Source organism: Panthera onca, chromosome B1, assembly GCF_046562875.1.
Source record: "Panthera onca isolate mPanOnc1 chromosome B1, mPanOnc1 haplotype 2, whole genome shotgun sequence".
In the NCBI taxonomy this organism is placed as follows: Eukaryota; Metazoa; Chordata; class Mammalia; order Carnivora; family Felidae; genus Panthera; species Panthera onca.
The window spans coordinates 163,083,412-163,107,789 of NC_138342.1; the positions used below are offsets into that span (position 1 = coordinate 163,083,412).

The following is a 24,378-nucleotide window of genomic DNA, read 5'->3' on the forward strand; positions in this document are numbered from 1 at the left end:
GTTAAGCGTCCGACTTCAGCTCAGGTCACGATCTCACGGTCCGTGAGTTCGAGCCCCACGTCGGGCTCTGGGCTGATGGCTCAGAGCCTGGAGCCTGCTTCCAATTCTGTGTCTCCCTCTCTCTCTGCCCCTCCCCCGTTCATGCTCTGTCTCTCTCTGTCTCAAAAATAAATAAACGTTAAAAAAAAATTTTTTTTTAATAATAAATAAATAAATAAACATTAAAAAAAAATTAAAAACAGCAGACTGCAACATTTATATTTTTCCTGAATTCATCACTTTCTCCTATCAGTTTTAGCCATTCTAATATAATCTAAGGATTAAAAACCTCACCATCAACCACCAAGATACACTTCCATAGGTGAACAGATAAACATACTATGGTACATCCAGACAACAGAACATTATTCAAAGAAAACAAGAAATGAGCTACCAAGCCATGAAAACACAGGGAGGAAACTTAAATGCATATTGCTAAGAGAAAGAAGCCAATCTGAAATGGCCAAATACTCTACAATTCCAACTATCTGACATTCTGGAAAAAGACACAGTGAAAAGACCAGTGGATGCCCAGGGCTTAAGTGGAGGGAGGGATAAACAGGTGGAGCACAAGGGGTGTTCAGGGCAGTGAAACCATTCTGTGTAGTTCTATAGCGGTGGATACATGGCTCTAAGCATTTGTGAAAACGCATAGAATGTACAACACAAACAGGAAACTACGGGCTTCTGGTGATAATGATGTGTCAATGCATGTTCATCGATTGTAACAAGTGTACCATACCAATGCAAGATGATAATAGGAGAAGCCGGGAGGTAAGGGAGTATATAGGAATAGTCTGTACTCTCTGTTCAATGTACATGTTTATCAGTGTCCGCAGAAGGGGCCCTCGAGGAGCTCACGCAAGTCCTAAAGACACGCTCCATCAATTTTCCAATCTGCCTAAGGCTGACCTTTCTTTCCTAATAAGAGGACTTAACAACCCCCTTAAAATCCTTTTGCGAATTTGCTGGTTCCTTTCGAGCATTACAAATTTTCCATTTGGGGGTGTTTCTAAAGCCCTGGCAATGTTTCATCTTATCTCCAAGTCATGCTTCAAAGTCCAACACTTGCAACCATTTCCAAGTAAAATGAATAGCTCGTGACAAACGGAGTCTCAATGTTTTTAAACCTGCAAGTCTTGCAGGGACGGAAGCTGCTCATTTTTATCTACCTCATTATTCTGGCCCCGAGGTTTTTCAAGGTTGAGGGGTCCCCCGAGATGTGACATCTGTAATTACAATCCATCTAGATTCCTCTCGTTACTTTCTTTAGGAAAAGGGTGACAGATTTGCCCCTCCTCTTTGCTATCTTGGTAGAAGCACATATTTGTGTATGTTCTGCTCCGGATCTGCAAGGACATCTGCAAACTTCCATCCATGGAAAACAAAACATGTTTATTTCTCCCCATTCTCCTGTGTTCTCATTCAGTTAAACAGAATGTCCACTTTCACTGAAAAAAGAATTTCCCTTGGAATTCATGATCTGTGGGCTGATCTAGGAGAGGTTAAAAGGGGATTTTTATTTTTAGCTTTAAGAGAATTATTCAAACTAAAATATGAATATCATTAAATAAATCCCATTGGTCTATTCCTATTGGTATATAGCATGGCATAGTACTGGGGCAATGCAACTGGCCAGCTTTCTCCAGAGACCAGGATACGTTAAGGAGGGAATCATCCACGGCATGGATGAGAACTAGCTTGCTTGCCTGCACCATCACCTGAGGAAACTTCACTGGCATTGAGAGGCACTGGGATCTGCCCTGAGACACTGAGTGCTTAACAAACGTTCTTGTTCAACACATATAGAGCACTACATGTCTACACTGTGGATATTAACTCAGACCTGGAACACTTAGAGAGGAAATACACGCAGACTGTGTTGCATTTCATAAAGTATTTCACCAACCAAACGACCCCAGGCACTGTTTATAAGGAAGTCCGATAGTTAAGCTGTCTTCAAGCTTCTTCTTGAGGTGTTTACTTGGGCTTTTTACTCCCTCACTGTGGACCAGCTAAGTGACAGGAGAAACACAACTAAGGGAGAAGCAACAGGCCCTTCAGCAGGGTGTGTGGTTTGGACCAGGAAGGCACATGGTGACAGGGTTCAGATACTCGCTGTACCCTGCCCTTCCAACTCCCTTACCTTGTGGACACAGGTGTTCCTGCACCAGGTATATCCCAACCTTGTAGCTTCAGTCCCCTCCTCCTTGGGACTCTGTCTCAGCTGGGTACCATGGCCAGCAGTTATCACATAGGTGTGGTGCTATTGTGTGACAAGGTTATATTAGTGGGGGTCAAGAACCTACAGATGGAGCAGGAGGGAAACTGGGGGATAGTGGCAAATGGAACCTCATCCTCCTGATGGCAGAGCAGAAATAAGGCTGTGGAAGCTCAGAAGAAGAGTAACAAAAGCAGAAATACTTGGTCTCAGCTTAGAAACTCAAGACAAAGCCATCCAAAGCCCCCTCTGGGCCTCTGCTTCCTAATCTGCTCACTAAGGTCTCATCTGCAATTTTATTTTATGGCCCTATCATAATGGTCATCACTTCTGAGACCCTTGTCCAATCACACATCTACTCTGGACTTGGCCTTGAAAGCCCTAACCTTGAGCCTATATTTATGGTCATGCCTCCTGTCACACCACCTGACTTGGGGGTGGACCTCCATGTGCAGTCAGAGCTAATGACTTGAACACCCCTACTGTGCCCTCCTGCAGAGAGGCCTTTATGCGCCTGATTCCCAAATACAAAGACAGAAGTGCCACTGCATCTGACCTATTGGCATTCAAAGGCAGGAACTGAAAGCTGCAAGGTATCCTTATGAAATACCATGATCACCAAACCATGAGACTGCTTTTTTAGTGCAATTTCTAGCCAACATAGTTAACTCTAGAATTTACAGTTACAGAAATTCGATTCAGAGTCTCGGCTGTCCCTAGGCTGAGGGGAGAATTTAGTGTCACACCTGTTTCCTCCCCGGGGACTCAGTATTTGCTTTGACTGGCTGCACTGATACATCAATTGGGAAACTGTTCTCATCAGTGGAGTATCGATTTAAAGGTCTGAGGCTCTGGGACTCAGGGTATAAACCTTCCCCCCCAGATTTATTTTATATAACCCATTGCATTAATGCCGCATATAAAACTTTCCCCATACTTTACAATAAACATTTTCCATTCTGCAAATTGCCAACCGATGGCATTCTTGAGCACCCAAAGTGATGTTTGATATTCCATTCACTATCACTACAAGTATCTTAGGGTTTATACAAGATGGCACTTACACAGATTTTTGTCCCTTCCTATCACAAAATGAACCTGAAAAGCAAAAGAAGTGCTTAAAAATACAGCTGTGACTTTTGAATTTTCCACATTTTCTTTTTCTCTGTCCCTGCACCCCCCACCTCTCTTTTTCACTCAGTCTTAAATAGCAACCGGAACTGTGCAAGGAGATGGGGAGGTTTATGCTGTGATCCCTGTGTATCAGAACAACCTCACTCCCTCCCTCTCTGGCTGTCAGGGGTAGGGGTGGCTGTATGGAGATGGAAGTCTTAGGCCATATTTAACCTGCCTTGAAGTTTGGTCTGAGCAGAAGGTATGTATCTATAGGGGAGCACACATACCTAACAGAGGCTTCAGGGTGCAGTGCTTGAGAGAAATGTGGGGCCGACCACTGCTGTCCTGCCCCAAAGTTACACCAGCCTCAATCCTCCCCACCTTGCCCTTCAGAGAAATGTTCCCTGCATGAGTTTACTCTTATCAGCACTGAAAATGCAAGTAAGAAATTGATATTCCATCTCAGGATGTTTCTTTTTGTACCATTTGGCAAGGAGGACAGGAGGAAGAAAGGAAGTCAAAGAAAAGTGCTTAAGTCAGCAATTCACAAAGCAATTCACACAGTTGTCCGCTAACCACAACCCGTGAATTTCACCCGGCTCTTTATCATTGTCTCTGTGGTATTTAAAAAACAAAACAAAACAAACTTTCAAAACTGCAGACCTATGGTTCTGCCTTCCGTGCGCTAATTAGAATATCTCCTTCCCTCCCGGGCCCCACCCCATGCAGCTGCTACACAGACCTAGAGGTGAAGGTGCCTGGGTTTGCAAGCCTGAAGCAATTTTCACAGCATTTCCTTCCGCCTCTACATCAAATCCAAGCTGGAATTCTTTCCCCCTTCAGCCACAAGTCACCTTGTTTTCTCTCGTCCTTTTGGGTGTCAGGCAAGCTTCATGAAGTTCTAGGCCACATAGCCACTTGCCGTGTTTGGAGAGCTGACCGATACCCAGGCAGGATTAGCTTCAGTGCAGACCCTTCCAGCTCCAAGTCCCATCTCCTCTGGAGAGGACCTCCACCTGCGTGGCAGGGACAGGCAGGTACTGGGGCCATGCTAGGTCACGCTTCTCACTTTGGGCTCCAGCAGAGCCACAACGCACACCATTCCCACGCAACTCTGCTTTTGGAGCTCTGTGCCACCGGCGTGGAGGCTCCTTTTCCCATCTCACTGCTGGAACTTTCCTCACTCTTCAGAGCCTTGCTCAGCCCTCCTCTGTGAATCCAGCCTGATGATCTCCCACGCTCTGCTGCCAGCCCCACCAAAACATAGTGCCAGCCAACTGTCGGGACACCAGGGTGGCTCTGACCTAACACTGGGCGGCGACCTGAGGTATCTGACATTGGGCACACACTCGCCCCAGCCCTCTAGGGAGCTCATGCAGTGATGGAGACAGCACCATTCATTCTGTGTTCTTGGGCCCTGGGCTCAGGGCCTAGCACATTCTGAAGGGACAGTACAAGTTTGCTGGATTCAACTGCATTGTCACCTGTCCCTTCTCAGACAGAGGAAAGGGGGAGTGTGACAGGACCAGACAAGGTAGTATTGGGGAAACTGCCTAAATAGTAGGGCCTGGGTATCACAGCTGCACAAATCATGTAACTTTTACTGCAATTTCTTCAAAGGGCAAGTGTAAAATCATACCTACCTTGAGAGTCAGTGAGAGAATGACATGACATGATGCCTATGAAGACTGGTACAGGGCTGATTCCCGGTAAATGAAACTGTTGCCATAAAATAAAGTCTGAGGAGGAGAGCACACCTGGCAGAGAGTCAGCTGGCCAGTCACAGACTCCTCCTCACCTGCAACATCCTCCATGTTGAGATTGCTTGGTTGGTAAATACACTAGAACAGGCACTTTGGACATGGGGTAAGACCCCTAAGTCCAGGCCAAAGCCCTCCATGGGCGAACACAAGGGTATCAAGGGCACTAGCAGGTCCCAAGAGAGGCAGCGTCATGGCCTTGATGGCCACCTGGCTTCATAGCAGGGCTGCAGGAGGACACAGTACACACCAAATAAGCCTCTACTACAGGCTGAGGGATCGGCTGCTCGTCTCCTGCCTCCACTCGGTCTGGGCAAGTCTTCAAAGAACTTTAAATCCAAGCATAAACCAAAGCAGCTGTGCCCAGAGACCTGATCTGCAAGTTAATGCCAACCCCCTCACTCCTCAGGAAGAACTTTCTGGTGTTCTCTTCCTCCTCCCCTTGCAAATATTTATGAAACCCCATAGTGGGATCTGTTCTTGCCAACCTGTGTGGCTGTGTTCCAAGGTCCTAACACCAGGCTGTTAATGTATGACAAGCTGCAGTGGGCAGGACATCTTATTTTTCAAACCCCGCTTGTGAGCCAGATGAAAAAAGATGTTCTGAAAAGCAGAAAAGAACACTTAGAAACCAATAAACCTCTCTACCCTCTGACCGATTCTACTTGAAGAGCTGCCTTGACTTTCCATATGCTGCATAAATCTACCCTATTTTAGAGCCACAGAGGTCCCTGCAGATGCTCCTCACAGTCCTAATCACCTCTAACTTCAGTGGACTCTGACACGGGAAAACTTCCCTGATAAAGGAGATAATGCACACTTGCTTTCCCAAAGCAGCACTCGGTGGAGATTAATCTCCTCTTACCTTTACTGCTGTGGTGGCAATTTCTCAACTTTACTTCCCAGGGCTTCATCCCGGGCCAACACAATGTTTCACCAACGAACCAAACAGTGACTAAAATTATAGGCAGTTTTAGTGAAAGGACCTTCCTCCACCCCCTGCCCCCTCCTCCAGCCCAGGCTTCAGAACACTCTCTACCATGGAGCGGGTTTTTTTTTTTTTTTTTTTCTCAGACCAAAGCCTCTTCAACTGAATGTGAATAGGACATACCCCTGCTCTGTCTCCCTTAGCATCTACTCCAGCTTATCTCTTCTTGTGTCTGTCTGTCTGCATCTGTCTCTCAGATAGATAGAAAGTAGAGGATGGATGGATGGATGGATGGACAGACGGACAGATGGATGGATGGATGCATGCATGGATGGATGGATGGATGTATGCATGGACGGATGGACGGACAGATGGATGGACAGATGGATGGATGGATTGATGGATAGATAATCAAAAACTCTGTTACTCTAATATATGGAGAGAGACAGGTATATATTACATCTCTAATACATATGGACAGAGAGAAAAAGAAAGAGTCAGACAAGAAGGGAAACAGTTTTTTCCTTTATTCCAAATATACAGATTTGTCCCCTTCACAGTGGAGTTTTCTCCTGAGAGCTTTCCTAAATGATTTTCAGTTTGAATACACAAAAGGGCAGCTATTCAAAAATTTTAAGTATAAGAATTTTCAAAACATCATCAACATATATAGAAAATTAATATAGTGATCATTAAAATGAATCAATCCAGTAATCATTTTAATAATATAAATCATTGCCTGACCAGCTTTGGCAATCATTGGCACAGAAGCAATGTAAAAATATTAAGCCCCAAAAGGAATGATCAAATAGTGAACTCCACTATGCAACATGATTTAAGTCAATCTTTCTCAACTATAAGTAATAAAAGATAATTCTCAAGTGTGGACAAGAATAAAATTCTCAAGGATCTGATGACTCCTGTCTGAGAAACAATCACTTCACAATCTAAAGTCCTATTTTATGAGAACGTCTTTTAATTGTTATCCCAGAAAAGAGGAATGTTTCAGCTTTATATCTGGTCATATGTAGGCATTAAAAATATCATTAAAAATTTTTGAAGTCTAAAAGAATATGCAGAATCTCAAGATTACATCCATGTGTGTGTATGCCCAGTTTGAGAAACACCACTCCCAAGGTCTTACACATGGATGATCCTCGGAGCTACAACCTAAAACTCTAGGGAATCAAACACTCCAAACACTGATTATCACTGTAAGGGTTGTGTTTTGTTTCTTTTTCTTTTTCTTTTTCTCTTTCTTTCTTTCTTTCTTTCTGTCTTTCTTTCCTTCTTTCTTTTTTTTTTAACTCAGGGCATTAGAAATGACTTTATTTCCTAAAGACATGGATAAGTAGTTCCTTATGATCACACACAGGACAAATGTCCAAGTTAAAAAAAAAAAAAAAAAGCAAGCAAGATTTCCTGAAGCGTGACCTTGGGTAGCCTTAACTTTTAGAGATGTGCTGCTGTAACCAGGGGTTTGTTCTATATGCGAAGCAATCACATTTGCCCGTTTTAATTATTTAATATAATACCTATCTAGTCTACAGACAAGACACAGGCAGTTATTTTTATTATTTTCACATTTCATTAAATAGAGACAAATAAGTCAAGTTGTCTTTTCTTTCTAACCAAGTCATCTTAAATCTCTGTGATGAATAACACACCTATGCTTCTCTCTTGCAGCTCACCCCCTTCTCATTTGTATGGCTGTCATTTCCGTGCCTGCCTTAACTCCCTACCCGAAATAAGTGCAATCTCTTTGTCTTTTTCATCTGGGGATCCCCATAGAGGAAGAAAATGGGATCTATTATGGGGCATTCACAGAGTGTACGTGTTCAGGAAAATATGTTGGGAGAATAAACGCAGGCAAACATCAGGGATGTTCATCACCGCTCCTAACTCAGAAGAAAACATTCAGAAATAGCTGCAAGTCAGCACCTCAGAAGCCGGCACTAGTTGGCTGACCTACATATAAGCACATTAACCAGTATGTCCTTCTGCACACACCACTGTCACAGCACAAGCTGGAGACCCTTGCAGTTTCCCACATGAACATTCCCAGAGGGCAGGATAAGACCCTTCTGAATTCCGGAGTCGAACCTAAAAGTCTGAGTGTGCTGAAAGAGGGGAACAGGGTCACCTCAGGTGCTTCCTATCATTCAAAGATTCAGGGGATGGCCCTGGACCTCAGGACTCAGCGCTACTCTTTATTAAAAAGGGCATGTGTATCTCTGCCACATTAATATTTAGCTAGAAGATTGCTTTTCTGAGCAAACATGCTTTGGTCTTTAAAGTGCTAGTGTAGTAAACATGACTTTGTATTCCTTTATCAGAAATCATTTCATGAAAAATTCTAAATGCCATAAAGACCAAGCGACATCAGATTAACTTCAAAACTGCGTTTCCTCCTCAACTGAATCAGAATATTGATTAGCCCATAAATATCACCCACCAGTGTCTTATCTCAGGCATGCCAAGCCAGTCCAAAGACATTTGCGTTCTTCAAGTACCAGAGCTAAGGGATCTCATGCTTCTTTAGTGGCTTCAACTTATTCAGCATTAGACTTTTAATGATTTCTTTCCAACGTAGTCTTGCCTTCTCACTGCACACAAGTCTCAAAGCACACTGACTTGATTAATTCCTTGCACAGTGACACAATCAGATTAAAACAGCTTTTAAGCTAGGAAAACCTCATTATCATATAGCTTATTCCTATATGCATTTGGATAGGGTACGGGTCAAATCATGTCTCTGGATCATGAGATTTATGTAGACTGAAAAGCAGACACAAGGCAGTAATAGTCAAAAGGGTGGGGGTTAGATAGGTCACTAGCAAAATAAAGAGGATCCACTATGATACTTTCCTTTAAGAAAATAATTTTTTTTCCTTTAGTTCAAAGGAGACTATTAAGGGATCACCTGAAACAATAAAAATTTCAATAAAGAATGTTAGAGCACTTTACAAAGAAAATGTGGTAATGAAAATGCAGCTTAAGGGTGAAATTGGAAAAAAAAGATAGCATATTTTGGCTTTTTATTACAGGATATTTAAGAGACAGCTTGGCAATAAATGTTAACATCTTTCTAATGGTTGGGAATGCAGTTGTATAAAGCTGAAAACTCACCTTGACTTATTGACACAGCAGAGTTTTAACTTACACTGCTCATCCCCAGAGGAAATGCACCACACTGCAAAAAAAAGTGCTTAGCCTCACTCGATAAATGGAGGTAGGTATGAGCTACTGTTACACAGCCACATTAGGCATTTTGACCCAGGGGAAGCAGATGGAAGGGGCAACCAAATCAGTAAAGAGGAAGGGAAAGAAGGGAAAAAAAAAGTCAGAGGGGAAACAAACAAACAACCCCAGTATTCATTATACCCCTTTAGGTTGAAATACAGTGAAGAAAAAAAAAAGAAATTAAAAGCATGGCCCTGTGGGGTGCCTGGATAGCTCAGTCAGGATTTAGCATCCGACTTCAGCTCAGGTGATGATCTCACAAGTTCCTGAGTTCAAGTCCTGCACTGGGCTCTCTGCTGTCAGCACAGAGCCCACTTCAGATCCTCTGTCCCCCTCTCTCTCTGTCCCCTCCCCTGCTTGTTTGTTCTCTCTCTCTCTCAAAAATAAGTAAATAAATAAATAAATAAATAACATGGTGCTTGTCTTCAACATAATTACAGTTTAGTTGAAGAGCGATGATCAAACCTTAGCAAAAGAATAGGACTGAATATATATATTATTAAGAACTAAATTGCACAATTATATATGTGCTCATGTGCTAGATGTTAAATTTTTTTCTGAAATTTAATATGGAAATTGACTTAAAATGAAATGGATAGATATCCCTGCTTCAAAATGACCCAATACTATAAAGATACCAATTCTCTTCAAATTAATTCTTACATTTGATGGAATTTTGATACAAATTTCAACTGAGTTTGTGAATTTGTTCAAGCATCTATACAAACAACAAAATTATACACTGTGTAAAAAGCTAAGTCAACTCTGCAACATAAGAGGAAAGATAGGACTTGTCACTCTCAGATATTAAGACATAACACCAAGGGATGGTAATTAAGTATAGCATGGGTGGGCCCAGATGAAGATAAATAGAACCACAGAACAGTATTGAAAGGTCTGATTTGGGGTCAAGTACGTGAAGAAAACTAACATATGGTAAAGTTGACACCACAAATTATGAGAAAGAAGGGGTTGTAGATGGTGGTAGGAAATCTGGTGAACTGTACACAGAAGAATCAAAGTAGATTTCTACCTTATATGATACATAAATGCAGGCTCCAAATACAATTAAAGATGTGAATATAATAAATAGAAGTGTCAAATTAATAGGAGCTAGAATATGTAATGTTTTTGTGATCTATTGATGAGAAGAACTTCTTAAACAACATGTAAAGCAAAAAGTTTGTTAAATTTATCACATAAAACTTGCCAAGCTGGGGTGCCTGGGTGACTCAGTCAGTTAAGCATCCAACTTCAGCTCAGGTTACCGTACGTGACTTCGAGCCCCACATCAGGCTTTATGCTGACAGCTCAGAACCTGGAGCCTGCTTCGGATACTGTGTCTTCCTCTCTTTCTGTTCCTCCCCCACTCACACTCTGTCTCTCTCTCTAAAATAAATAAAGATTTTATATATATATATTTTAATTAACAAGCTAAACAAACAAAATTTAAAAAGGATATCATGAACACTTTTAATAAGAGGACCGACTAGAAGATATTTACCATGCCTAAACCCAACAAGGAATATATGAGGAAATCAAAAAGAAAAATACTAGAATACCAATAGAAAAATTGATACAAGATATGAACAGAAATCACAAGAAAAGGAAAACAAAAGGACTAGAAAGTATACCAAAAGCTGTTCAAACTTTCTAATAATTAGAGAATGGTGATTTCAAATAACAAGATATCAAATATCAAGCAGATTAGAAAAAAAATGAGAAAGCTGAACACAGCCAATTACTGGCGGAGACGAGGATATGGAAGCCCTTATGTACTGACCTACCACTACTAAACAAGGCTTAGACAAGCAAGTAATAATATGGCTTTTGATGCACAAGTTCTACTCTTGCCTCACATCCATCTCACATAAATTCCCACACAGGTTCTTTTGGAAACATTTTTAAGGATGTTTTTCACAGCATTGTTTTTATAAGGGGGCACCAGAAGCAATCTGAGTGTCCATCCCTGAAGGAATGAGAAATCAAAATATGATGAATGGAATGTCGTACAGCAATTAACAGCAAGAGGATTGACACCGTGTAGGAACATGGCATCTCAGAAACACACCATTGACTGAAATAGCCAGGTAAGAATGAGATTCACATCACAATGCCTTTTGTATACATTAAAAATACATGCCTACTCTGTGTATAATGACTTGCTTCCAAAGAGAAAAAAGAGTAAATTTACAGTGGATTAATCTGGCAAACACTACCTTGAGCTAAAAGATCAAGGTGAACATCAACAGTGATAAGTCATGTTGATAATACTACCCTTGATGAGATGTGACGAGAATGGCACTTCACCTCTGACAGCTTCCTCACCAAGAACACAGAACCCCATACGAATAGTGAGAAAAAATTTCCACTGAGGGTCATTCGACTACCTGACCAGTAGTCTTCAAAATTATCAAGGCCATCAAACACAAGGAAAGTTTGAGAACCTGTCAGTCTCTGGGATCCCACATGTAGGGTGGAATCCTGGAACAGAAAAAGGACATTTGCTAAAAACTAGGGAAATCTAAATAAAGCATGAACTTCACACTTTATAATGTAGGTTATATAATAATAATAGTAATAATAAATATTATGATACATTACATATGTTAATAGCTGTGACAAATATGACATAGTAATGCAAGATGTTTAGGGGACACTGGGTCAAGGTTTACAGGAATGTTCCATACTATGTTTGCAACTTTTCTGTATACCTAAAACTAATCTAAAATGAAAATTAAAGTATACATGCCCACAAAGCAATACATATTTTAAAGAACACATATAAGTAAAAAACACATCAATCCTAATAAAAGGGTTACCTGTGGAGATGGGCATGAGGCATGGAGATAAAATGAGAGAAGACACTGAACGTTCTCATGTTACAGAAGAAGGAGCTATATTCTAGAAGGGTTAAGTTACTTTGCCAAGATTGTACTTACAACGTAGGCTTCTGACCTTGAATACAGCAGAAGCTCTTTTTATAACTCAGCCCTGCTTTGCCTACTCTGAGGAAAAGCTGAGAGTGAATTTACTCCACAGGCAAAAAATAAAGAGTGTAGCAGGTGAGCCAAAAAGGAGCGTGAACTTTTCCATAAAGTTGAAAAAAGGTGAAGGTATTTCTCTGGGGCTTAAAGCAAGTGGCGGCACCCCAAAGGGCTCTGAGGTTAAATGTGGGGGCTGGCTTTAGGGCCATAGAACACCGGGGAGTAATATCAAGAGGTATTGTTTAGGCAGAAACTGGAGAAGCTTAGTTTCCAGAAGATAGACTTATTAACACTAAGCGCAGAGCCCCAAAGAATTGATACAAACACGAAATGAGTAGGATTTCTTGGATCAGAATGCAGGGCAACATCTGAGGTCAGGGGTAAGGTTTGTGACTGCAAGGCTGGAAGAGGTCCTCTTGAGGCCCGGAGGAAGATGAGCAGCACAGATAGAAAAGAGTTTTGTTCTAGTTTTCCTATTTTCTTAGTAAAATCTAAAAACTGCCTGTAGGTTTTGCACAGTGAAGGAAGGAGTGTTTCTATATTTGAATCAGTAGAGAGTGGACATAAGATCCCTTTCAGCAGCCAGGCCTCCCAGAGACCAAGGATACCTGAAGGATTGAGCAAGGAGACAGGAGCCATAGTCACAGGAGGGAGCGATTTGGAGGTGGCATGGGCATTTCCTGATGAGATGCATTTACATCTTTATACGATCCTCAGAGAAAGTGATGGAAATCAAAGTTAGAAAAACTCTACCCCAAATTAAGTCATCTTAGTAAAAGCCTAAGAAAACTAATTAAATTCTCAAAATCACAGAGAAGGAGGAAAGCATGCTGTCCTCAACACCCTCTCCCATCATGAGAAGAAATACAAAGACACAAGGCTTAGATCAACACTCAAGCCCACTTACTTAGGTCATTAGCCTTTAAGAATCCTCTGTCTGCTAATGTCTTTAAAAAAAAAATTAACAAGACCAGATGGCTTGGTGATGAGGAGGTCAGGAATGTGTATGTTTCCAAGTGAATGCTGGGATGGAAAGCTGGAGGAAAAACTCTCACTGTCAATAACAAACTAGTACAGACTGGGATCTGAAAATCAACAGACATGTAAGTGCCTCACTCAAAGAGCGTTCACAGGGAGAAAGTCTTTTTTATACCAGTTTTATCAGTGCTACCAAGGAGTCATCAGTCAATTCAGTAAATATTTCTGTACAAGTTATGACACATTCATGTAATGGATATCTATGCCCCAATTAAAACAAAAAAAAAAAAAAAAAAAAAAACGGAGGGTCTAGCATGTCGCCATTTGCAGAAAATATATCAAAGGAAAAATTAAGTTTTATCTATATGCATAGAATATTTCAAAGAAAATTGGCACACTTTTCAACTGAGAAGGATAATTGGGGAGCTAAGGAACAGGTGGGAGACTTTTCACATTACACACTCTTTCATGCTTCTTCAATTTTGAATCTCGTGAATTTATTGCCGCTTCAAAAAATGAATAAAATGCTAAAATAAAAAGATTAAATATTTATATGTTTATACCCCACTATTTTTGTCTTTATTAAGACTTTAAGAATACAGATCAAGTAACATCTACATCTAATGCAAAAGAGTAAATAACTAAGAGATACAGATTAAAGTAAAACAAGGAAAAGAAAAGAATAGAATCCAGAGGTAAAGTGAGGACAGAAAAATCCTATCTAGAATACTGTCTAGAGGCACCTGAGTGATTCAGTCGGTTAAGCGTCTGACTCTTGATTTTTTGGCTTCGGTCGTGACCTCCCAATTCCTAAGATCAAGCCCCACATCAGACTCCTTGCCAACAGCGCATAGTCTGCTTGGGATCCTCTCTCCCTCTCTCTCTCTGCTCGTCCCCTGTTAATGCTTTCTCTCTCTCTCTTTCAAAATAAATAAATAAACTTAAAAAAAAAGAATCCTGTCTAGTTGCTGGACATGGCCATGAATTTGGTGACGAAAGCAAAGCAGGAAACAAGATCAAAGAGTCCAGTACCAATAATAAACTAGCCTCTGAGCAGAGGAATGACCTTTCCTACAAGAGAGAGAACATGGAAATTTCTCTCAAACATCCATCTTTTAGAAGACACTGAGATACCACGCATTATGTCCTCAGCCTCAGCACACAACTGGACCCCTGCAGAGGCTGCTCCTGGATCACCTGTGTGTGGAGAGGGCAGGCCTTCAGACAGCTGAGGGATGCAGAATTCAGGGCCTGGCGGACCAGTGCCCTAGGCCCAAAATGGTAGAGCAGAAAAGAAATCCTACTCTTCTGACATGACACTCAGTACACAGGCCCCAAATTCCAAATGGAAAATCTCTGTGCTTGACCAATTAAGTCAGAGGAATTGGAGAGAAAATCCTTATCTGATAGCATTTTAGCCCCTGTCTTTTATTCTTTTTTTTAAATATTTATTTTTGAGAGAGAGACAGAGTGCGAGCAGGGGAGGGTCAGAGAGAGGGAGACACAGATTCCGAAGCAGGATCCAGGCTGAGCTGTCAGCACAGAGCCCTATGTGGGGCTCAGACCCACTAACTGTGACATCATGACATGAGCCGAAGTCGGATGCTTAACCAACTGAGCCACCCAGGTGCCCCATATTCCCTTGTCTTTTAGACAAACAACATGTTTGTTTCTGTCTCCTACAAAGCACTGTGATGAATAGGCACCATCTTCATCGCAGCCCCCAGCCACTTTATTTCCAGAATCATTCCTGTTTCCTTGCCAAGCCTACCCCCTTTGGGATGCATGGGACTTCCTCTCTTCCTCTTTCTTCTCCACCCCCACATCATCCTCAATATCCCCAAAGCAGGTGCTAACCACCACATCCCCTGTAGTGTCATACACATAACATAGTGCACTGAGACAATGCTATGTGCTCACCAAACTGGCTCCCATTTCCTCCTGGGCACATAGCTAAGCTCATTTGCCAGCTCCCATATAGTCAGAAGAAAACACAATTAAGTTCTGGCTAGTGGAATGTGTGTGGACATGATGCCTCTTCCAGGCCTGGCCCCCAAAAATGTCCTGCACAAATCACTGACATTGCCCATCGTTTCCTCAGGTGCGAGCTGGATTTTGATACTCAGGGCAATGTCAGAAGCAAAGATGGTGGAACTTCTGTTAGCTTGAGTCTTAAATGATTACACAGTACAAAATCCCCCTCTGGCAACCCACAGTGGGCTATAATGTGAGCAACAAATCATTTTTATTTCTTTATTACTACCATTAGCCTACCTTGGCCAACATAGAAATGGAGGCTCTCCCATAACAAAAAACTTAAATATTTGACATTGACTTAGATGAGATGGATGGTAAGTAGGGAGGGTAAAGATATAGCAGATCCAGGTTATTCAGTGGCAAAACACTGGCAAAAACTATTGACTACAACACTGTGGAATGTAGACTACCTGCTTACTGAGCTTACAGTTCTTGGGGAACTAGATGGTTCTGTGCTAGGAGATCGTTACAATTCTAAAAGAACCAGAAGATGATGGAAAAACAGAATGCTTGCATATATGTTGTTGGCTACTAATTGTCTGTTATTGATTGCGGGTCAGGTTTTTTATGAAAGAATCATAAAATTATAAGAACTGTAATGTGTAACTGGCACATTAGCAGATAGAAATAAAAAAAGAGTTATTCTAGAAATTATGGACTTACTTAGAAAAGTCATTTATTTGCTAATTGCTTCCAGTCACCAAGAAATGAAAGATGTCCTATTAAAAGACATTGTGTGCTGAAGACCCAGTGAGACTTCTCAGTCGCACATTGTGACTCAGGGCTTTGGCAAAAACTGGACTGAGGATGTGATCTTTCTACCTACTTTCAGATAACCTCAAGATGGCCACTATTAAACTGAAGAATAGAAACAGGCACAGAGACAAGGAAGGAATAAAACAAAGAAGACTCCTTGAAATTGTGTCTAGGAAAGAACTGTGTGGTGACAACACATGAAACTTTCTGAAAGAAAATAAATCAGAAGGCTTCTATATCACTGAGAGAATTGTATTACTAAAGCAATTATTATCTTGAATTAGAAAAGCTTTGAATATTCCATATGCCTTAAATCAGTCTCAGGAAGGAAGTGGGCTATGAATGCTGGCAGTTCCCAAAGATAGTATAGGACCCGGGATCCATTTCAGATGTGGTGATGACAATGGATGGTGAAAGAACTGTGGAGGGTAGATATAGGGGTCATTAAGAAAAATGGACAAGAAAGTCCTTCTCACAGAGGAAGATCAGAATCTATTCAGGGAACTCCCCCCACTCCTTGAAAAAAGACACTTCTTAATGCCTTCCCTGCAGGATGCCAGCTCTGCTATGGGCCAGTGATCAGTCTGGCTTCTTTTCTTCCTTTTTCTGAATCAGAAATGTTACCACTGTCCTCACCACTCTAAAGTAGGAGGAGGAGGGGTGACCTTCCTGTTTTCCTCACAGGCTGCTGAGCCCAGAGGAATCACATCGTATCTGAGGGAGAGATTTACTCCCTCCCTGGAGACTCTGAAATTTGAGCTGAACAAAGTGACTAGGTAGGGCTTGCGGGTGTTTCCATGGAGAAGGGACATGTACTCTATGTGTTAAAAGAAAAATGGAATGGATTTCTGGTGACTAGAGGAGTAGACTGTAACAGAGATAATCCTATGTGTTTGTTGAACTCATTTCATTTTCTTACACATTTAAATTCTTTTTCCCAACTTCCCCTGTAGCTAGGTGAGACCATGTGATTGAGTTCTAGCCAGTGGAAGACAGCCTGGCTCCTAAAATCCACCAAGCGATGTCATATGCTCTCAGCAAATGAGCACTCATGCTACAGAGCACACTCTACCAACCCTTAACCAATGAGCATTAAGCACACACCATCTGACAACGTTTCATAGCCAATGTGTGTGTTGCCCTGAGTTGAGAGTGTTCTTCAGTCTACTGTTGTTTGCTTCATGGTAGCCTCTCTATTAACCATTTATTTTGTGTTCCAGTGAACTATTTTGACTAGTAATAATTGATAAAAGATAAAATGACTGGACTTGCTGGAATAAAAACAATGGAAAAATATGAGAATAGTTAGAAACTTTACAGAAGCTCAAGAGTCTTCAATGAAATGGTCAAGAAACAGAGGTAAAGACCATTAGGCAATGGGGAACAGATTGAAGTCCTCTGACATTACAGAGGGTAACAAAAATAGTGTTAGCCTCGGCAAATGAGCCAATAATGGTATTAACAGCATCTGGGAGAAATTAAGCATGTCATGACTGTAAGAGGTTTGGAGAGACTGAAGCAGTGATTCTCAATGCACAGTGCAAAGAAGCATCTCCAAGGGAATCTTGCTATAAAGATCTTTTATTGTCCTCACCCAGGTAGCATTTGCATCTCCAGGAGCATATCACCTGCAATACCCAGGATGGCTGTTGACCCAGTGAACCCAGACAGAACTCAAGTCCAGTTAGTATGGCTGACAGGTTGCAGAAACATAACATGATACTGACCAACTACTCTCATACATAGAAAAGGAGTTGCCCAGCCTGCATGCTTACTCAGAAAAAAAGAAAAGGAAAAAGCAAAGTTGAGAAGCTATGAGAGATGAAGGGAGAAAAGTCATTAAAGGCTTAGTAGTAGAAAAAAATCATGCTGCTTTAATCAGCACATATGAAGAACCTCAGTTTTTACCTTGCTATCACTAACCACAAAGCACTTACATCCCACCTACTACCAGATTTACAGAGACCAAAAGGTCATCCTTTGGTTATTCCCCTGGATTAAGTAGAAGTTAGGGAAGGCCAAAGTTCTGTTGGATGACACTGAAAAAAAGTGAAATAAGAAAAATTGGTTTGTGTGCCTCTGTAGACTCTATGTGCCTGCTGTTTCCCTGACTAGAGAACAGTCCTGGACTCTGCCACTCCTGGGTGGCTTAATGGGGTTCATTTATCAAGACTGACATTACTTCAAGACTCAGAAATGTTTGAAAGGTTTTTCATCAATTTAGAGAATTGTCTTTCTTAGAACTACAAAGCCATCACCTATACCTTGAGGCCAGCTCCTGAGTACAGTTTGACTCCCAATGTATACCAATGCCTCTTCTGGCACACCCATCAATGCTTCCATTAAACTTAACCCACTGCTTCCCTCTACCAGTCCCCAACTTCAGCCTCTTCATCAACCTACAAGTGCCTACGAGCCACAATGGGTCAAACTCTAGGGTTGACACTGTAGAAGTAAATGAAGAAACTCAGTGCATGACTCTTGCCTGCCTTCAGGAAGCATACAATCTTGTTTGAAGGTGCCAGTATACCTGAGTCATTGATTTTGCAAGGAACAATTAATTACACAGGAAGAGACAAGCAGCAGGAAATGGCCCATTTATGCTGACTTCATTGATTCTGCCTGACAAGAGTTCTCTCTTTCCTTCTAGATCACTCATTCATATTTTTCCTTTAGCTTTACTCAAGAAAAAAAAAAAATCCCTGTCTTTTTTAGTTCATTTCTCATGGCCTTCCGTATACAAATCCTCTTCTTCCTACACGCCAGAAAACTACTCACTCCTTCACTCATGCAAGCAACTCTTTCCTTTTGCAGAAAATTATTCTTTAGCCACTTAAAACTACAACCAACTGCTCAAGTGGCCTCACTAGAAAATTATTGCTAACCTCTATAACATCCAGGCATGTTGAAAGGCACACGTGAAAGCTTTCTCTTCCCCCTCTGTTTCTGTGCCTACTTGTTCTATTGACTCAGTGAGCAGAGACAACATCTAATTATATTTTCCACCCAAAGATTAACATGTTATTAATGCTTAGCAAGTAAGAAAAATAATAATGTCTTTATATTTCCCATTTTTTCCACTTCAGGATTTCATATGCAAAAAGAGATTTTAAAAGTATAGCATGGAAGTGTTTTTGGTCCATTAGACATATATTGGGTTTTTCTGTCCTCCTATACAAAGGTTCAGCCTTTTAAATGGGGCATGCAGCTATTAAGCATTAACCCATCTGTTGTGTTTTTCTCTTTTACTTCAAAAGGCTGGCACACTAGTTCCATAGCAAAAGTCATACCAAAGCTGTTTGTTTCCTAACAATACACCTTAACCACCACCAATGGACTGTCGTTCAGAAATGCTGTCAAGTTACCAAATGCTTAAGAGCCACAGGAAAGTACGAAGTCCCCTTTCCTTTACCTTCTGACCCCACGTGACCCTTACATACTACAGTGCACCTCCCTTCCCTAACACAAATCCTCTTCATAGCTCCTTGGAGATGCCTCTCATTCTAGCAACCCCTAAACTTAACCCATCCATCAAGGCCTAGATAATTCATGACATTCCCAACAAATCTTTCTTGGCCATAATAGCTCTTAGTGGTGACCTGCTCTTTAGAATTTGGAATATGAAAAAACCTAAAAAGTTAACAGCACTACATAGCATATATCAGAAAGTCAAAGGGGCAGAAGAATTAACACTCTGTTTAAATCACATCAGATCAGCAGCTCCTTCAAAGCAGGCAGCAGAATTCTACAGATCACATCCTCAGTATCACACACCTATTTATACCACATTGAACCACCCATGGCTTTTCCACCCAACAAAGTTTATGAGCTTCTTGGGGGCAGAGACTGTTTCTCATAGAGCTTCAGAATTCCCTGTAATAACAAATACTAATAGTGCTGGACACAGCAGAAAGTACACAGTGGATTCTTTTTGATTTGCCCCGTAGGGAAGCTGGGAATATTTTCTAGTTGAGTAAAATCAAGCTAAAGCAATACATCAGTGATAGAGCATTGAGACTCAGTGTGATAACATTTTCAATGACCTGAGTGGGATTTCACACTCATAGAGACCCACTCTTCATGCAATTTCAGCAGAGAGAGTGTATGTGGTGGGAGGGGGAAGATGAACAGGGTCAGATTATCAATTCTCAAATGGCCTTCAAGATCATCGGATGGAAGCCATCATCCTCTTAGAGATGAAAAATTGGGGAAGCCTCCTAACGGAAGCTGGTAAGACCGGATTGCTCAGGAGGTGTGAACCCTGTTCACATCCCCAGCAGCTTTGCAACAACCATGTGTAGTGCTGTTTGTCTTGGAAAGAAGTACCCCACCTCTGCCTGGAAGCAGGGAGTGAACCATCACTTAGAGTCCCCATCCATGCTTAATGGAAGTGTGTTGAATGTTGTTTTGATGATGTGTAACACTGTTAATTGCAGATCTATTTTGATTGCTTTCTTTTCTCTATCTCATCTATGCTACATGCAACAAATATTAACCCATTCTCTAAACAATTAAATTGTGCCACAGCAAGGATACAGAGTGGTAACAGGAAAACCTGTGTTCAAATAACTAAACCCTTAATTGAGCAGCTAAGATCTTTTTCTTTAAAAAAATTTTTTTTTCAATTTTCTGGCATTACTTTTCTAGTTCAGTTAACAATAAAGCAGTGCTGGACTGTGTCACCAAGGTATTTTTGTTAACAAGCACTAACTATACATCTGTGATGTGCAGGCACTATTCCAGGAATTATGGAAGAGCAAATGAATAAAACTCTGCTTCTGCCCTCAAGAATCTAGTAAGAATATTAAAACTGAACACAAAAAGTCTAATAAAGGGAGAACATAAAGGGCTAATAGGAAGCTATGGAATTTGAGAGTAGGAATGAACTCCCTGATTTTCCTTAACTGAGGAAATCATATTAATAAAAACCATGTGTGTTTATAAAGCAATACCCACCAAAATTAGAAAGTTCTTAATATCAGAAGATGGATATCTTCCATTTTAGATCATTCTTTTGAGCTCACATTTACTTGTAACACTTGATTGCCTACTGACAAAAGAATATGCTAACTTTTTTTCACAGATTCTGATTTTTAAAAGTTTTCTCAGAAAAGCATGCTTTATTTGCCTGCATCAGAATATTGCTGCAATGGAGTTAATAATGAAAAGCAATATAATTTTGTATGTTCAGCACACTTTACAGCTTCCAAAGCATTTTCACAAATACTATTTCAATAGGTCTCATTTGGTCACCACAAAACCCCAGGAAGTACATGGGGTCAGTTTATTGTGTTTCTGGGCGTGTGCATGTGCATGTTAATTTTATTTTTTATTTAATTTTATTTTTTTATCGTGCACAGAGGAACCGGAGGCTCAGAGGAGTCTGGTGAGTGACAGTGACAACTGGCATTTGTCAGACTTGTCAGACAAAAAGAAAATTGCTGGCTAAGCCCTCCAATCTAAAATTACTCACAAGTTATTACACTTGAAAACTCGTGTTCCCACTGGTATATGTTCTCTCAGAAGGTGAATATGCCCTGGGCAGCACTCAGCATCTGGGGGCACCCAGCGTCCCCTTGTCCCCATGTGCGGCACCTGGTCCCCACCCAGAACATTGGCCAACCCTTCTTCTCTCATTCTCTGTTCTCAGTAGAAGATTAAAAGGCAACTATTTGTTCTTCCACCCTAAAAAGCCAAAGCCACTGAATCATGTCCTTCAAAAGTATTTGGATTTTAAAACTTTGCTACAACTTTACAGGCAAAGTCCTTATGCTGATAAACACATGTAGGGCAGCAGCCATCGTGTGGAAGGAATTTGATGCTGAATCACTGATGCTGCCATCTCTCTGGACAGTGATTAACAAAAGGCCTCTGAGCTTATCTTTAGGGTCATAGAAGGAAAGAGAAGCTGGCACTAATGCATCCTGCCCTGTGTCCCTGAAAGGAACTTCAGGGATGAGCAATGACAGATTTAACAAGTAGAGAAAGCCCACTGAGTCTCCAGGGGCTGAGGCACAAAAAAAAAGTAAAAATAAAAAGACAGAATCTGGGAAGCAGCCAGAGTCTGAGACTGATGTCCCTAGGCCTCTGTCCCCACCCCACACATGCACATTTGCCCCAGCCTGATCTCAGACTGTAAAGGCTCAAGCCCTGTGGCTCTTGAAACATGCCCTGAGACGAAAAGGATCTGTCCTCAAGTCCCACACCAAGTCTGCACCACTCTTTCTTCCACTGAAAACATCAAATGGGAAAAGCCGTCCTTACCTCGTAATGAGCCACGCGCTGAGATTCGGATATCAGTTGTGCACTGCACACTTTGCAGTAACTGTCTGTAAATAAATCCTGATCGATATCGGAGGACTTCATCAGGCTAAAGGAGAATCAACAGAAGAAAAATGAGTCCACTGCCTTGATGTTTATGCAGGACATTAACTGTGTGCAAAAGCTAGGAGCACAGTAACAGACCCCATAATCGTAGCATTGGGGAGACCACCCTATACCTTAGGTGATACCATGTCAGTTAACCACAATAAGTGTAGACTTTATAATTTTCTCATAAATGCCCAGCAAGACTGCTGGTACCCTACAAAATAGAAATGCACCTTTAATTTTCTCTTTCTGACAAATCAGATTTCTATCTAGTGCACTGCCAAGGATTTACGTGAGAGGATATTTTCATATGTGATTTATATTAACAAACCATTGTAAGCATTCAATACATGCAACATAAGAAAGAAGTTGAATGAATTCTGAGACATCCACATTCTAGAATACGATGTGCCTTCCAAATCCAAATGCAAATTAAATTCTTCTTTTTTTAATTTTTCAATGTTTATTTATTTCTGAGAAAGAGAGAGACAGAGCACGAGTGGGGAAGAGGCAGAGAGAGAGGGAGACACAAAATCTGAAGCAGGTTCCAGGCTCTGAGCTGTCAGCCCAGAGCCCTACGCAGGGCTCAAACCCATGAACCGTGAGATCATGACCTGAGCTGAAGTCGGTCGCTCAACTGACTGAGCCACCAAGGCACCCTGAAATCAAATTCTTCTTTAAAGGAATGTTTAATGAAATAGGACAAAGTTTACCATTAACAACAAAACCGTTTACAACACAGTATGTACAGTATTATACTAAATTTGTTTTAAAATATGTATAAGTGCATAGGAAAGCATCCCAGGAAGTTTTAATAAAGTGTTAACAGCAGTTATCTTTCAGAGATTATAGGTAATTACTTATGTAATTTTATTTTTTTCCTACAATGAACATATATTATTTTTGTAGTCATGGAAAAAAGTTAGCTTTGTCAAGAAACTTATAGGCAATATAAAATTTAGTTTTGAGTTCGATAGCTATATTACAGAATTAAAAAATAAAATCAGGATAAACTGTAACTTTTCTTGCAAGCCTATACCCTGTAAAGCGAGAAGCTCTTATCATCCATGCTGACTCTTCCACATTTAGGGTTACTGATATTCATAAAAGCCACCTAGGCCATTACACACCACAATTGAGCCCACAAAGGTAAATAAACATATTGTCGAATCCCCAATCCTGAATCAAAGTGCAGCCAAGGGTCTCACACTTGTGAAAGTGATCTGTCACAAAGGTATCTCATAGCAGCTGTAGTGTGAAGTTACCACCGTAGAGACACATGCCAGTGCATCAGAATGCTTTCCTCCAACACAGAAACTCCATTTCATTTTACCTCCAGACAGAAAATATGGCCATGCCAATGATCAACTATGTGACTTCAAACACTCTCATATATCAAATGAGGGCATGGGAGCAAGATAAGCTCCAAGGTGCTCACCACATCCCTGTTGTCTGAAATCCTCTTGCCTCTCCATACACCTTGCTCTCTGGCATAGTCCTTACATTTTACCTGGCAGGTAGGAGGTAAAATGAAATTTGTAGTGTGGAAATTGGAGTCATGCATGACAAATCCATGCCAGGTCCAGTCCAGGTCTCATGCTACTTGCCAACCATGTGATGTTGGATGAGTCACTAAACCTTCCAGTCTTAGTTTCCCCCTACACAAATTAAGATAAAATATTATCCATGCCTTTTTAGAGAACCGTGGTGAAACTTAGAAGGAGAAATATAGAAGAAGGTACTATATAAACTGTAAAACTCTCTTCATTTGAAAGGGATCATCAGTACATTTTTAATAATATCCTAATGTTAATAAGATGCTGGCCAGGTCTTAACCAATGCAACAAAATAAAGGACAGTGGTTTAAGTGATTTTTGAAATCATCTAATTTTGTAGCTGGACTACAAAATAAAGTATCTGCCTGAATAAAAAGCTTCCTGCCTC

General features: G+C 41.0%; 1 protein-coding gene across 2 annotated transcripts in view; it reads right to left on the minus strand.

Moving 5' to 3' along the window:
• ZMAT4 (zinc finger matrin-type 4) overlaps positions 1–24,378 on the minus strand; it is a 352,176-nt gene that overhangs the window by 260,500 nt on the left and 67,298 nt on the right. For both annotated transcript variants that reach the window (XM_078445520.2, XM_078445519.2), the window contains exon 2: positions 22,330–22,435. In XM_078445520.2, coding sequence (XP_078301646.1) covers positions 22,330–22,431 — 102 coding nt within the window. In that variant the 5' untranslated portion in view covers positions 22,432–22,435. The remainder of the gene's footprint in view (positions 1–22,329; positions 22,436–24,378) is intronic.